Source organism: Rana temporaria, chromosome 2 (genome assembly GCF_905171775.1).
Source record: "Rana temporaria chromosome 2, aRanTem1.1, whole genome shotgun sequence".
Lineage (NCBI taxonomy): Eukaryota > Metazoa > Chordata > Amphibia > Anura > Ranidae > Rana > Rana temporaria.
In genome coordinates this window covers 203,600,292-203,616,163 of record NC_053490.1, presented here as the reverse complement: position 1 = coordinate 203,616,163, position 15,872 = coordinate 203,600,292, and the positions used below count along the sequence as shown (strand labels likewise).

Genomic DNA, 15,872 nt, shown 5'->3' with positions numbered 1-15,872 from the left:
TATGTATGTAGTAATAGCACCATTTTTAACATGTGCTATTTGTAATAAATAGTGAGGTTAGGGGATATTTTCTCTATCTAAATATCTTTTTACAGGTAATTTTTATGTTATGTATATTTTTTGTTCATTGTTGATATTTGTGAGTGAGAGACCTAACTTCTGTAATCTAATCCAATTACAGGCATACTCCACTTTTAAGTACACAATGGGGTTTATTTACTAAAGCTGGAAAGTGCAAAATCAGGCTCACTTCTGCATAGAAACCAATGAGCTTCCAGGTTTTATCACCAAAGCTTAATTGACCATGCTGGGGTTAGAAGCTCATTGTTTTCTATGTAGAAGTGAGCCTGATTTTGCACACTTCAGCTTTAGTAAATAAACCCCATTTTGTACTTAAAAGTGGGGTATGCCTCAGAATGGTGGAAATAAAGATGGGAGCTACACTGGTGTAGTATGGTCTCATATGAGTAGGCCTAAATGATTTTCATTTCAGAAAGCACATGTTAGAAAATACCATTCTGATATGGTAAAACCAGCCTTTTGTTTTTTATACAGTATTGCGTAGCATGTTGGATCTCATGATTACAAAGCTAAATAGTTCCAGTTTATTGAACCTAATTTACTAAGGACTTGTCTCTACTCACAAAATTGTGTGGATACTGATTTCAATTATCCAATCATGTAAAAAGTGAACTCCTGCTCACTTTGAATACCCAATCATGTGCAGATGCTTTTTGTAGTGATTGGATAATTAAAGTAAACATTTACACAGTTTTTCTCAGCTTCTTTAGTTAATCAGTTCAACTGTTTGCACACAGTCTAATAATATTTTCTATATATGCTGTGTTATTTTTCACATAGTAAGTTAATTATTGCGTGCTTTATTATAGTAATAGTTCAGAGTTGTGCAAGTAATTTTGCCAATAAAGCGGAGATTACTTCGCTAATTCATTTTTAAAGGGCCAGGCTCCAGGGCTGATATACTGATTCCGGTTCCAGTTTCTCTGCTCATTGAGTCACTGACCTAAAATAGGTATGCGACTACTGAATCCTAAACTTCCATACTGCAAACTTTGTGATGTTTGGGCCACACTGGCAGCCTGAAGCCTGTGACCTTAAAATCAAGTCAGCAATAGAAACTCATATATTTCTATAGTCCCATGTTTACACACAATTCAGAATCAAATTAATCTTTACCAAAGAAAGAGTGCTTTGACTTTTAGCAGCTCACTAAATGGATGATGAGCAATGTTTTTATAAATATGGGAATGTCTGTAATAATGTTACAAGGTAACATTTTAGTTGTGGGTCTGCAAACTTTCTAGATATACAGCTTAAAAAAATTTGATTTTGTACTCATAATAATAAATTAGGCCAGCCTCCTTTGACTAAGAACTCACATACTGTTTTACATTGCGGTATCTTCATTAAAATGAAGATCTTCCATTCCCTAAGCATGCAAAAATAGTGGTAACTTTGTAATCTGCTGCATCAACTTTTGCGCTCCTTTCCCCAAAATCATTACTGTTACTGAAATGCAAATTACATAGCTACATAAGCACAAGACACAAGTCCATCTAGTTGAACCAAAAGAAAAAATAAATAAATAGAAAACCCCCATATACTCACAGTTGACCCAGAGAAGGCAAAAATAAAATAAAAAATGAAGCATGGTACAGTTTGTTTCCGCAGAGGAAACATTATTTCCTGATTCCACAGGAGGTGATTGGATATTCTCTGGATCAACAATATATGGTATTATTACTTTTAAATGTTATTTTCAAGCTATATTTTGTGCATTTAGTAATGCTTCCAAATCTACTGATCTGGGCAGAACTAGTTCTTGATTGAGTCTTTTCCCCATTTTCACAGCTCCTACTGTCAAGAAGCTTATTCACATGTAGAGGTTAAATCTCTTTTCCTCCCAATGTAAAGAGTGGTCCCTTGTCCTATGTAATGACCTGAAAGTGAATAACTCTACACCTAGTTCACAATATGGTCCATCTATGTATTTATACATGTAAGTATGTACCCCCTTAATCGCCTCTTTTCAAGAGAGACTACATTTACTTCAGCTAACATTTTCTCATAGCTAAGCTCCTCCATGTCTCTTATCCGTTTGGTTGCCCTTCGCCAATATCATATTTGTAAACTTGAACCCAAAATGAAATTGCATTATCCAGATGTGGTCTTACTAATGATTTGTACAAAATGATGCCCCTTCTCTGGAGTCTATTCCCCTTTTAATACAAGAAAGGATTTTGCTAACTTTAGAAACTGCAGCTTGGTCCTCCTAGAATGCATGATGCATGTATGTTTTAAGCCCCCCAAATGCATACCTTTACATTTATCAACATTAAACCTCATTTGCCATATAGTTGCCCAATTAAATAGTGCATTGAGGCCGGCTTATAAGTTGGAGACATCCTGTAAGAACAATATTCCATTACATATCGTGAGTCATCTGCAAATACTGAAATTATACTTTTTAATCTCAAACACTATGTAATTTCTAAATATGTGTAAAAAGTAAGATAAATCTGTTAAAAACTAAGGGACCCAACATGGAACCTCGGGATATACCAATAATAAACTTAAACCATTCAGAGTATGAATTATTAATCACTTCACTACTCTCTGAATATGATCTTTTAACCAGTTTTCTATCTTTTAACAAAATCCAAATATACCATATCCACTCCTTTGTCTGAGGCCTCGTACACACGACCGAACATGTCTGCTGAAACTGGTCCGCGGACCAGTTTCAGCAGACATGTTCGGTCGTGTGTACAGCCGACCGGACAGGTTTCCAGCAGACATTTGTCCAGCCGACCGTTTTCCAGCGGACAAAAATTTCTTAGCATGCTAAGAAACATGTCCGCTGGAAGCCTGTCCGTCGGACATGTTCGGTCGTCTGTACAGACTCACCGGACATGTCCGATCGGCCGCCATCCCTCGCATATGTCTAAGTGATTCGACGCATGCGTGGAAGCATTGACCTTCCAGCGTCACGGACGTCGCCGTCTCATCGTCGCGGCGACGGCGCGGACACGTCACCGCGCTGTCTGTCCGCGCGGATTTCGGTTTGATGGTGTGTACAACCATCAGACCGAAATCTCCCAGCGTACTGTCCGCTGGTGTGTACGAGGCCTAAGGGTTTGCTCAATGCATCCTAAAAAGGAATTTAGATTTGTTAGACAACTTTGATGTTTGTGAATCACGGCCGCTGGGCAAGCATATTGGGTGCCGAGTGAGGCGGTAGATCGGGAAGTAAAAAATGTCATATGTCGGCGGCCCGGAGGGACAAAGGGTTCCTGCCGCCGTCTTATCACTATACGCGGTAGGGAAGTGGTTAAAATATTGTTTTATAGCAAAAAATCTTCAATGTGATCTTTTATAAAACTCTCAAGTATCTTTCCAAATACAGAAGTTAAACTAACTGTAGTTTCTTATGATTATTTTGTTCCAAAGTCATCAGCAAAGCCTTAATTTCCTTATGTAAATACACACCCTGAGCACTAATTAGAGCAGGGACACATGACGGTCTCTCTGAATGACAATCTTTCTTTACTTTCTGCATGGTAAGAATCAAATCGGCAGTAAGGAGTATAGGAACAATTGGGTCTCTTGGAACAGACTGCAGCAAAGTACTTGGTTGTTAATGAGCTGAATAGTTAATATTCCATAACGATTCCTGTAAACATCAGCAGAGGGAAGTTTGCTTTTGTTAAATTGTTTAACAAATCAAGATCATGTATGGAAAAATACTGTGAACTTCTAGGTTAATTGTATCATAAAAAGTGTAACTCGAGTCCAGTACTATATCTAATGAGTCAGTTTCTCTAATTAATTCATATGTGGGTTGATTTCCCTAACACGTTGATGTCTATAATATTTTCACATGGTTTTGTTTACCTGTTCTTCACAACATATTTCTGTTGAGCTCATCATGGTCCTGCCCAAAGATTGTTTATAGTGGAAGAGCTTTGAATGCCTTTAAGACTAAAAATGATTTTGACTTGATTTAAAATACTCAGGTTTCCTTTAGTACTGTAAAGCACATATTGCTTATCTCCTTGTAATTCAGAATTCTACAAAGATCCATACACTGGCATGTTGTGCAGCTCTCAAACAGGTGTCAGCGAAAGTATCAGTTCATGCTCTTTAGGCAGTTCACAACATGATCTTGTAGTATATAATACTGGTGAACTAACAGCAGATGAAACCATAGCTCTCCAAAAAATTGGCAGGTTTAGTTTTGCTGAAAACCACCCTCAATTTTACATTACATTTGAAGAAAGAAAACAATTGCACAACAGATAAGCCTTGTTCTATTTATATAGAACAGTGAAAAGAAGCCACCAATGACTCAGTGATCCGATAACATCAACATACTCGAAAACAGGTCACGGAAACAGATGAAGATCAAAGACAAATCACCACACACGAGTGCGAAATCTGGTGCAGTTCTGCATAGTAACCAATCAGCTTCCAGTTTTTTTTGTCAAAACTTATTTGAACAAACTGAAGTTAGAAGATGGCTACCAGGCACAGCTGCACCAGATTTTGCAGTCTCCAGTTTTAGTAAGTCAACCCTACAGTGTCTCAGACAGAAGGAGTTTTGTATAGAATAATGGGTAAAATATTTCATAATTACAGCACAACTAAACACACCTTTGGTTGAAGTTATTTTAGTAAAGGAGACTCCCCCAGTTACCAGATATGCAGGTTTATATATTTCCCATCAATCAGCTTGATTGTTTAAAGCAGATAGGGCAATGTAACATATGCGTTATCTAATAGATAGAACAACATTCAGTCCACTCAAACTGATTCATAAGGTTTTCATAGATGTTGAAAATGTTGTTTTATCTTATGGGGACATATTGGTCTGCTGTGGCCATTCTGAAATATTACTGAATTATGCAAAATTGTAAGGCAACACCCAAAACACCCAGGGGAGCAAGAAAATATTTATGAATTAAAGTGACACTAAATTCTGTATTAAAAAAATATTCTATTCAAATATGTATTCTTAACTCAGAAAAGTACATTCTATTTTCTTTTACCTCCTCCAAATATCCTGCTGTGATTACAATCATCCCTCACGGTCCCACTTTATATAGGAACTTAGACACTCTCTCTTGCTCACTCTTAAGATGTACTAGGGACTGTGGACCATGTACAATGGCATGTGAAGTGTTCATAGAGCAGTGCACATGTCCGCAACTAATATGCACTGCCCATTCCAGTTAAACAAAAGTGAAGGGGAAAGAAACAGTTTGGGAGCTCATGGAGGGCATTACAACAAGGCACAACAACATAGTAAGTAACTATTTCATAAAAAATAGATTACAGGGCCATTAAGTGTATGGATTATTTTTGAGAATAAGGATAAGAATAACAATACTTTTAGTGTCACTTTAAGCCAGGGAGATCGCAGTGTCGGAGCACTGTCAGATATATAATAAATCAGGGGCTGACTCAAGTCACCAAGCTTTACCTACAGTATAACTAACTGACCCTGTGTTTTGACTTAGATATCGATCAGAGAACATTTTATAAACCTTTCACGGAAAACTCCCAAAACCCAGATTCATTTATTATAATATGTAAAGGCTACTTTTTTTTGCTTCTAATTACCTGGAATTGATAGCATACATTTGATAATGTAAATGCTATTTTATGTTGGTTGCTCTCTATATCTTCATGGTTCTGTCTCACATGTGACCTTGTTTGTCAATAAGATTTTTAGGATCACTCTCTAAGTATTTATCACCCATAGACTGATATGTTTTTAATATCCTTCCAACCACTTTAGATTTATTACAGGACATATTGTTCATAGCACTGTCCAGATGTAAGTGTAAACTGGGTTAGCTGTGACTGCCTGAGGGGCAGTGCATAATACTCAACAAATTGTTTGGAAACAAGTCAATTTTTTTCTTGGAGGGGAGGTGGGTATTTAATAAAGTGGTAGGGAATGTTCATTCAGTTTTGTAAATAAAGTAAATCTGTGTTCATTTTAATCATCCATATCAGGTGCATGCAAAAATCCTGTAGTTTTTTAAAAATTGTCATTGTACATTTGGGTATTTAGAGTGAAAACAGCTTCCCTTCATTCACCAGCCTTTTAGTAAATTAAACCCAATATTTGGCACTGCCAGTAAACATAATGACATCATAATATCACAATGAATTTCCTTGTTTTTTTGTAAGGACAATAGAAGTGCAAGTGAAATTCTGTTTGGCTAGCCCATACCAATTAAATTATCAGTCAGCTACAATGCTGATGTAATAGAAACTCACAAGTAAAATCATATTAGATCCTGTAGTAATCATCTGATAAAGTCAACAAGCAGAGGCAACTCACCAAAACCTTCCTCTCAATAAAACTATGTGTGTGTGTGTCAATGAAATATTATAAAATACGCTACATTTGAAAATGTACACTGCAGATAAAATTGCCTTAAAAGCAGTTGAAAGTGGTTGAAAAGGTAAAATGTTTTTCCCTAATGCATTGTATGCTTTAAGGTAAAAAAAAACTTCTGTGTCTATCTCCCCTCCTTTCCCCCTTATACTTACCTGAGTCTGACCCAGCACAGTACATGAGAGCAGCGGCTTTCTCCCTCCTAACAGGACAGATTGATAGCAGTGGGAGCCATTGGCTCTGGCTGCTGTCAATCAAATCCTGTGATGAGGGAGCAGGGGACAGGGCTGAGCCTCACTGTCTGTGTCAATAGACACACACTGCACAGCTCAGGATGGAGCCAGAGGTGTGCCACCATACAAATTAGATTCCTATGTTGGCACACCAAGAAGAGGAGTTGTCAAGAGAGCGTAGGGGGACTTGAGAAGTGGAGGATTGGGGCTGCTCTGTGTAAAACCAATCACTTTAACTTTAAGTAAAACAAAGTGTTAATTATGTACTTAATTGAAGTGGATGTAAACCCGATTCATGAAATTTGAGCTGGGCACATACTGTATATCTTTAGTGTTTTCTTATCTCTCTTCCATGTGTTTCTTCTGTTTGGTAGCTCTGTTATCAGCCTGATAACTTCTGACAAGTTCTCAGAGACGGGAGATAAAGGCAGCCTGAAGTTTGTGTCGTGGGAGGTTGCTATAAATAGATTAGCACAGAGCTAAACTATTCAAAGCAGAGCTGTGCACATTACTTCCTTCCTTTGCCTATGAGGAGTGGGGGTGTGTGCCTTTCCTCCAATTAGCTATCTTGGCTGTATGCCAATAATTCACTCCCAGTGCTGAACAGGAAGAGAAAATCTCTAACACAAGGTGCACTTTCTAAAGGATATATGAAGCTGGAGACAGCAGATATACATGTAAAACTTATATAGGGAACTTTGTTTCATCCCTGTATATCATCTGATGCTGTTCACTTCACTGGCTATATGTAAGAGTTTACATCCACTTTAAGATTATTCATCTTTAAGAAAATATCTAGGAGTACTTAGCTGCATCTAAAAATAAATAATAGTTCATTCTAATATTGCTGCACAGCTTTCAGCATATTTTCCTGCTTGCAGTAAACTAATCATCAAACTTATAGTATTTTTACCCTAGAATACAGTTTTCCGGAGATTTATGGTTGTTATGGGTTAAGTTTAAGTTAAGGGTTAAGTTCTGTAGTTAAATTTAGGTTTATGGTAGGTTTGGGCTAAGGGTTAAGTTTAGGGGTTAATTGTAGGTTAATTGTAAATGTATGTGCTAAAAATGCAAGATTTTCAGAAGCCAATGTCTGTACTGTAAAATAATTATGTCTGAATTCAGGGAACCTCCCTGAGCAATAAAGGAAAAATTTATTGATTTATATGTACTGCAAAAACAAACGAAAATAACAAACTAGGTTATTCAAAGTTATTCCAGGTTATTTGGTTGAAATGTTAGGCTTAATTCACATCTGTACAGTAGGTGTGTTGAGTTACATAGAGTTCAAATCCAACAAACATAAAGCTTACATAAAACATGTAACATGCATACAATATATTGAAATATGAAAGAGAGATTTGGGACTTTAAATGAAGCACATGGGAAAAGTGCCTCCATCCTGGGTAATGGTTATACATTAACCAGTTTCCGACCTCCTCATGTACATTTACGTCGGCAGAATGGCACGGACAGGCACATCCACGTACCTGTACGTCCTCTGCTAGACGTGGGTGGGGGGTCCGATCGGGACCCCCCCCGGTACATGCGGAGGTCGGGTCCGCTCGGGGAGCGATCCGGGACGACGGCGCGGCTATTTGTTATTTGCTATTTGTTTTTTTCGCTCCCCGGAGCTGAAGAACGGGGAGAGCCGTGTGTAAACACGGCTTCCCCGTGCTTCACTGTGGCGGCGCATCGATCGAGTGATCCCTTTTATAGGGAAGACTCGATCGATGGTGTCAGTCCTACAGCCACACCCCCCTACACTAGTAAACACACACTAGGTGATCCCTAAATGTTACAGCGCCCCCTGTGTTTAACTCCCAAACTGCAACTGTCATTTTCACAATAAAGAATGCAATTTAAATGCATTTTTTGCTGTGAAAATGACAATGGTCCCAAAAATGTGTCAAAATTGTCCGAAGTGCCCGCCATAATGTCGCAGTCACGAAAAAAAACGCTGATCGCCGCCATTACTAGTAAAAAAAATAAAAAAAATAAAAATGCAAAAAAACTATCCCCTATTTTGTAAACGCTATAAATTTTGCGCAAACCAACCGATAAACGATTATTGCGATTTTTTTTACCAAAAATAGGTAGAAAAATACGTATCGGCCTAAACTGAGGAAAAAAAAATTTTTATATATGTTTTTGGGGGATATTTATTACAGCAAAAAGTAAAAAATATTGCATTTTTTTTTAAATTGTCGCTCTATTTTTGTTTATAGCGCAAAAAATAAAAACCGCAGAGGTGATCAAATACCACCAAAAGAAAGCTCTATTTGTGGGGAAAAAAGGACGCCAATTTTGTTTGGGAGCCACGTCGCACGACCGCGCAATTGTCTGTTAAAGCGACGCAGTCCCGAACTGTAAAAATCCCTTGGGTCTTTAGCCAGCATATTGGTCCGGGGCTTAAGTGGTTAAGGGGAAATTTTGGGACTTTAAATGAAGTAGCTGACTTCATTTAAAGTCCCAAAATTTCCCCTTAATGTATAACCATGCATACAATATAACACACTTCACAGAAGATTACCCAAAAGTTATATGGAACACTTGAAAATAAGTGCTAATTGCTAGTAAAAGAGTAATACTAGCTCCCATTGTAAAAAAAAAAAAAGTTTACAGAGAATGCTTGTTTATATTTAGTTTGGGATCCCAGGTCCCTATTTGGGTTTTGTCAATTTTCTTTTACTTCCTCTTTCGAAGATAATAGTAAACAGGACACTTGAGAGGATGAATCTGCCTAACAGGGGCACAGACAGTAATAAAAACTTGCCAGGGGTTCTAATCCCTCCCCACATTATCCAAAACTGAAAAAAAGTTTTGCCTTTAATTACACTTTAAAATATATGGTAAGGTGAATAATTTGATAACAATATAATGTGAATTATTCCTTAGGGCTGAAACACACCTTTTTTAAAAAGGTATGCAGTAACGCGTGCGTTACCATAACATATGGTAATGCATGACACAGGCATTGGGGCATTACACAACTACACTCACTAAAGCATTCATTATGTACAACAAAACACATGTTCGTGTATGTGCATTAAAGCAACATAAAACAGCAAAGTGCAAATCTAGCCTTAATGGAATACTGGATATTTATATTTATACCACAGGTGATCATAACTTCTTTACCAAATTCCTCCAGTCATCGCTGGCAAGAATGCTGCATGTCACTATGGTGAGTGCTCTGCAGCTGCCATTCCTTTTTAAAAGTCATCATAAGCCATCTTTTTATATATTGAATTACTGCTGGCTTGTCATAGTCTTGTCTTTAAGGTGTTTTTCTATGTTATAATACTGAGGGGAGGTGCTCTGTTGAAAGTGAAATTTAAAGGTAGAAGTTATAGTGATTGTAAAGTCAAATTTTTTTTCTATAAAAATAACAAACATGTTATACTTACCTGCTCTGTTGCAGTTGGTTTTGCACAGAGCAGCCCAGATCCTTCTCTTCTCGAGTCCCTCTTCAGTGCTCCTGGCCCCTCCCTCCTGTTGAGTGCAGCTTGCTATGGGGGCACCCGAGCTGAGCCACAGCTCTGTGTGTCCATTCAGATGTGGAGCGGCGGTTTGTCCCCGCCCTCTCTCTCTCCTCAGTGGCTGACTGACTTTGACAGCAGCAGGAGCCAATGGCACCACTGCTGTGTCTCCACCAATCAAGAGGCCGGGGCACTTGTGGACATCGCTGGATAAAGATGGGGCTCAGGTAAGTATTAGGGAGGCTGAGGGGGGCTGCTGAACACAGAATTATTTTTATCTTAATGCATAGAATGCATTAAGATAAAAAACCTTCTGCCTTTACAACCACCTTAATAAAAAGATGAAATCCATACAAGTAGAACATTTTCCTTACGTTGATTTGCTCTTTGTAACAAAAGCAAGATTATTAAATCAGCCCCATATAGTTTTGGAAGTGGAATTTTTAAATGGTAATTGCTAGCGCATGAGCCTAGGCATTAGGCATAAAGTAACTAATCTATATGCAAATTATACAAATATGTCTGATTCTTTGTTGTTTGCTTTGTAAGAAAAGGCAGCATTAACATGCAGAATCTACGGCCACGGTCAAAATGATGACTCCCAAAGGATGCAACAGCTGTCTCTTGAATTAATTCAATGACTTTGTTGATCTTCTGCCAGTCCTAGGTTTTCTAAGGCTAAATAATGAAGCTTCAAACTCGGACCAATTCACAAAAAACCTTTATGTATAGGAAGCTTTGGCACTTGAAAACAGCTATTTATAGTTTTAAAACACAGTTTTGTTTGTGATAGAACAATTATATTAGAACATTTATAAGATCATTTAAATTGGTGTACCTTAACTAATTTTGAGAAATCGTGCCAAATATAGTATGGTTAATTACAGGAAACACATTATTACCCAAAAGGGGTATTGCATATAATTTATAAAATGTGCTTAAATCCATATACAGTTTATCAATCTGATAGCACAAATATTGTAAACACTGACGCTTTTAAGTAAAGTTATATTGTACATAAGGGTACTACTTGTGAACTATTTTTTTCTCATAGATTTATATAGTGTATCATATATTACTGTTGTAAAAAGCTTGATGTAACATATGCATTGTGCTAACTGTCTCTATAAGGCCCCTTTCTCATGGGTAGACCAATAGGTCTTGTAAGTTTTTCAAGTCAACCCGATCGGACCATCCATTGCCCTCAATGAAACGGCAGATGTAAACAGGCGTGTGTCTGTTTACACCCACTAAAAACAGATGGATGGGAATCTGTTCCCCATCCCTCTGGCAGATCAGATGACAGTCAGATGTAAATGCACAGGCGGTCTGTTTACATCCCATCACCCATAGAGGAAAGCGGACTGCATCCACTCTGCATCAGCGTAGCTGACCCGGACCTGTCATCCGCCTGCTCAGCAGGGATCAGCAGACAGATTCCCCACTGAGCAGGTGGATCTGCTTGCAGAGTGCACCCATGTAAAAAGGTCCTAAGTTAAATATAACCTAACTTAAATACATTGATACTCAGCCCCAAAAACATTAGATTTATTTTAATCTCTAGTAGAACTAAAGCTCAGTTTTCGTTCCTTTTTGTTTTTTTACTGAATGGTTTTCAGACTTCTAAAAGTAGGAACAGATTTGCTTTCTTAAGAGTAAAATATCCTTTACACTTCTATTTCAATATCCCCCAATTGTAGTAGCTAGGTTGCAATAAACTTTGAAAGCTGTGGAGGTAAATTTAGCTAGGTACAATATTTGACTGTTTGAATAAGAATCAAGGTTTTCTGTGCTAATGGGATGACATTTTCTTAATATCGGATTACAGGTGATGTTATCTTGGGGACTGTCCTAAATCTCTAGTGTGCAATAACTATGTAGTGTTCATGAATACATTCCTTGTAAAAACCACTCGATGTGACCAGTTTTTTTTTCTTCTTTCTTCTAGGTCCAAGCTCAGTTACAGTTAGAAGGTGTAGCTCACGCACATCCCCATCTTCATCCACATCTGGCCCACGCTCCCTATCTGATGTTTCCTCCTCCCCCCTTTGGACTTCCAATTGCATCATTGGCAGACACAGCCTCTGCAGCAGCTGTGGTTGCAGCAGCTGCTAAAAGCAACAGCAAAAACTCCAGTATTGCTGACTTGCGACTCAAAGCCAGGAAACATGCAGAGGCTTTGGGACTTTGACAATTCAGCCATTGGCTAAACATTAACTGACTTTTTGATTCTCTTCTCTGCCATTATATGACTCTTCAGATGCCAAATGGGTTGGTAAAAATACTTTGCAAGTATACTAGAACAATTAAAGGGCCTATACCTGCCTCTGTAGAAGATCAACAAGGATTATTTATCAAAGGCATCATTTGGTTTAGTTAATTAAACTCACAATAAGCTTGAATGAAATATCATGAAATTTGAACAATGTTTGAAACCACAGTGATTCTGAAGCTGGAGACAGATGGAGAAAGATAAGAACATAGCCTTACATAATTTGGACAATTGTGGAATTTTGAAGAGGAATGGAAAACAAAGATTTTTTTTCTTTACCCTTGACAAAAAAAGGAACTTGAGCATTACACCATTGGCTGCTTTCAGTTTCTCTTCTGCATGTTTCTGAGGAAAACAACATGGAAAATTCATATACATAGATCAATATATTGTAGATAACAAATCACTGGGGCTGGTCTCCATTAAAAATGGCATCTCTTTGTTGCCAATGATATTACTTACTTCCATACATTTCTTCCTTTGTAGACACAGTCTCCTGGATATACATGGAGTTTTGGATATAGAGAAAGCAAGAATAACCATTCATTATGTGCAGCAGCCTGCTCACAAAAATAGGCAGCAATAATTTATTTTCTTTTTTTCCAAAGATCACATTTGGAAAAAAATATATACATTACACCAATTGTTGGTGCTTTCAATACCTGAAAATAAAAATACCTAATAATTACCACAAAGACATTATACTTTTTAATATAATGCAGTATCATGTGCTCTGTGCCATTTACCTTTAATCTGTCACCATGTCCAAAATTCAGAAATAATTTGATTTGGAAATCCCGGAGGTATTTATTGTAAGGAGGAAGAAGATGGAATGGTGGTGTCAGAAAGTAATATTAATACAGAATTAATGTTAGTAAGATGCAATTAAAGTGCAGTAAAGTGCAATACTGTAAATAGTATAGGTTTACGAAATGAAATCTTGAGATATCAATAATTAAATTTGCCTTCACCTACGCTAAGCCTTTGAGGCTTAAATTGGGTGTTGCAGTTAATTTGCCAAATGAGTATATTCCATGAGAATGTATAAAATAATATTGTCTTCTTCCTTGAATGAAGAAAGTTGTTATGGTTGTTAATAGTCCGTGTGCCATATTTTAATGAAATCAGCTGAAAATCTGGCATGGTGGTTTTAGTATTGATTTGCCATTTTTAATACACAATTTCAATTGGACACATCTATGATCAGGGCATTGTCGACTGGTTGACGTATACATCAAAAAAGTAAATATTCATATTAAAATAGATACCAAAGTGTTCGCTTTTTTATTTTATTGCAAATTCCTTCTGCCTAAGCAACTTGGATAACATGCATACAATTTCCTGTTTACCTCTACAAGAAAACATAAATATTTCATCATTTTAGTTTGGCATTTGTGTTAGGTACATCCAAGACAGGCAAACCTTTCTGTTTCTTTGTAAAGATGTAAGTGGATGTTTTATTTATTATTTTGTTTGAAATTTTATAAATGTGTAATATTTTAAATATGTTGAGTGTAAATTTGACAATGCTTTGCATTTATTTTTATATTTTGGAATTTTGTTGCTTTTGCAAAATGTTGTAGGCATTTAGCCTAAAGTTTTTTTTGGCATTGGCTTTACCCACACAAATGTAGCCCTTTTGATTGTAGCCTGGAGACATAGCCATGTGTGATAAATAAAGCACTTTTGTATAGGGCATGTTACATTCTGGCATGATCTGCAAAATCCTCTCTTGCTATAATTTCTTAGCATCATGTCAACTAGTACAATTAGTTGGGCTGCATATATACATTTTGTATGTCTGGATAATCAGACATTTCAGGGATTGTAGATAGGAAGATTTCAAGCCTGTCAAAAAGCAAACTGGTCTTAAAATCTGTCATACTGCATCATTTTACATTTCCATATCCAAGCTTCAATACCAGCATGCTTCAACACCGATTCACTAAATCATTTTATGTTCAGTTTGAGAGTGTATTTTGGTAAATCACAAGGTATGAATGTACATCTCAAACACGTGGAATATTAATAAACTTATAAATATTTGCATTTGTGAGTTTATATGACTTAAACGGTTTTATAATAGATTGTCATTTGTTACCAAGGCCCAAGTTAACAAAAGTGGAGTAGACTTCTAACTTGGAGGGAAGAGAGGAATAATACCTGAATTTTACATATACAAAATAGTTTTTTCTTTCAAGGACACTTAGAAGTAAAAAAAAAAGGCTTTACATACAGATCATTCCCTACAAATATTAGTCACATTTTTTGATTCCATGTGGAGTGAACAATAAACATTGGACCGGATTAGATGCCTTAGATTAATAGCATAACTCTCTATAAAATGATGTTAGTAAATGACTGGTGCATGTAGCAGTAATGATGCTAATAGTTCCTTACATGTGCTTTAGATGCTTTTTGGTTGTGTTTTACACTTTTTTTTTGCATTTTGGAATATTTTGTTGCACATGCTCTTCAATACATCTATAATAATACTTAACTACTTCTGCCCCAGAAAATATTACCCCCTTAACCTGCCTGGCGGTGTTCCCGAGTCTGACTCGAGGTTAGATTTTCCTGCTGCGAGCGGTAACCCCGAGTCAGACTCGGGCTTGCCTCGCTAGATCCACAGGCATGTTTTACTTACCTTGTCCCTGGATCCAGCGATGCCACCGCGCTGTGTGAGCGAGCGGGACCTCGCTTGATTCACACAGTGCCTCTGTGTGACGCCGATCTCCGTTCCCTGCGACGTTACGACGCACGGGGACGGAGAACGGCGCCAAATTCAAAAAAGTAAACAAACACTTTACATACAGTATACTGTAATCTTATAGATTACAGTACTGTATGTAAAAAAAAACACACCCCCCTTGTCCCTAGTGGTCTGTCCTGTGTCATGCATGTCATTTTATATAATAAAAACGTTTCTTTCTCCCTGAAAACTGTAGATTGTCCATAGCAACCAAAAGTGTCCCTTTATGTCAAAAATAGTTTTAGATCAGCTAAAAAACAGCGATAATAAATTATAATCACTTGCAGAATTGTGCGATAGCGATTTGTGGGGAAATTCGTCATAAAAAAAAAAAAAAAAATGACAGCAACAATTCTGCAACTGAGCAAATTTCAGTGATTTTAATTTGATTACATTATTGAATAATTTTTATTATAATTATATTATTATTTTTTATAATTATTTATTATATTATAATTTATAATTTTGTTTTTAAAAAAAATGTCATACCCGGGATGCCTATTAGAATCTGGTTTGGTCAGATTTAAGTGAGTTATTTCTAAAAATTACAGACCTACAATATAAAACGCCAAATTTCCTTGCAAATAATGGTACCGCTTTCAGCATGTTTTTTCTGAAAGAATCATACCGCCAGGGAGGTTAATGACCAGAGCATTTTTTGCGATACGGCACTGCGTCACTTTAACTGACAATTGCACAGTTG

The 15,872-nt window shown here is 37.1% G+C and overlaps 1 protein-coding gene across 3 annotated transcripts in view; it reads left to right on the top strand.

Annotated features, from left to right (window-relative positions):
• SHOX (short stature homeobox) overlaps positions 1–14,466 on the top strand; it is a 61,985-nt gene extending 47,519 nt beyond the window's left edge. For 2 of the 3 annotated variants that reach the window (XM_040336269.1, XM_040336268.1), the window contains exon 5: positions 12,094–14,466. In XM_040336269.1, the coding sequence (XP_040192203.1) occupies positions 12,094–12,336 (243 nt within the window). In that variant the 3' untranslated portion in view covers positions 12,337–14,466. Of the gene's footprint in view, positions 1–9,785; positions 9,851–12,093 lie in introns of all 3 variants that reach the window. The other variant, XM_040336270.1, reaches the window with a different exon arrangement.
• The last annotated feature ends 1,406 nt before the right edge of the window (positions 14,467–15,872 follow it).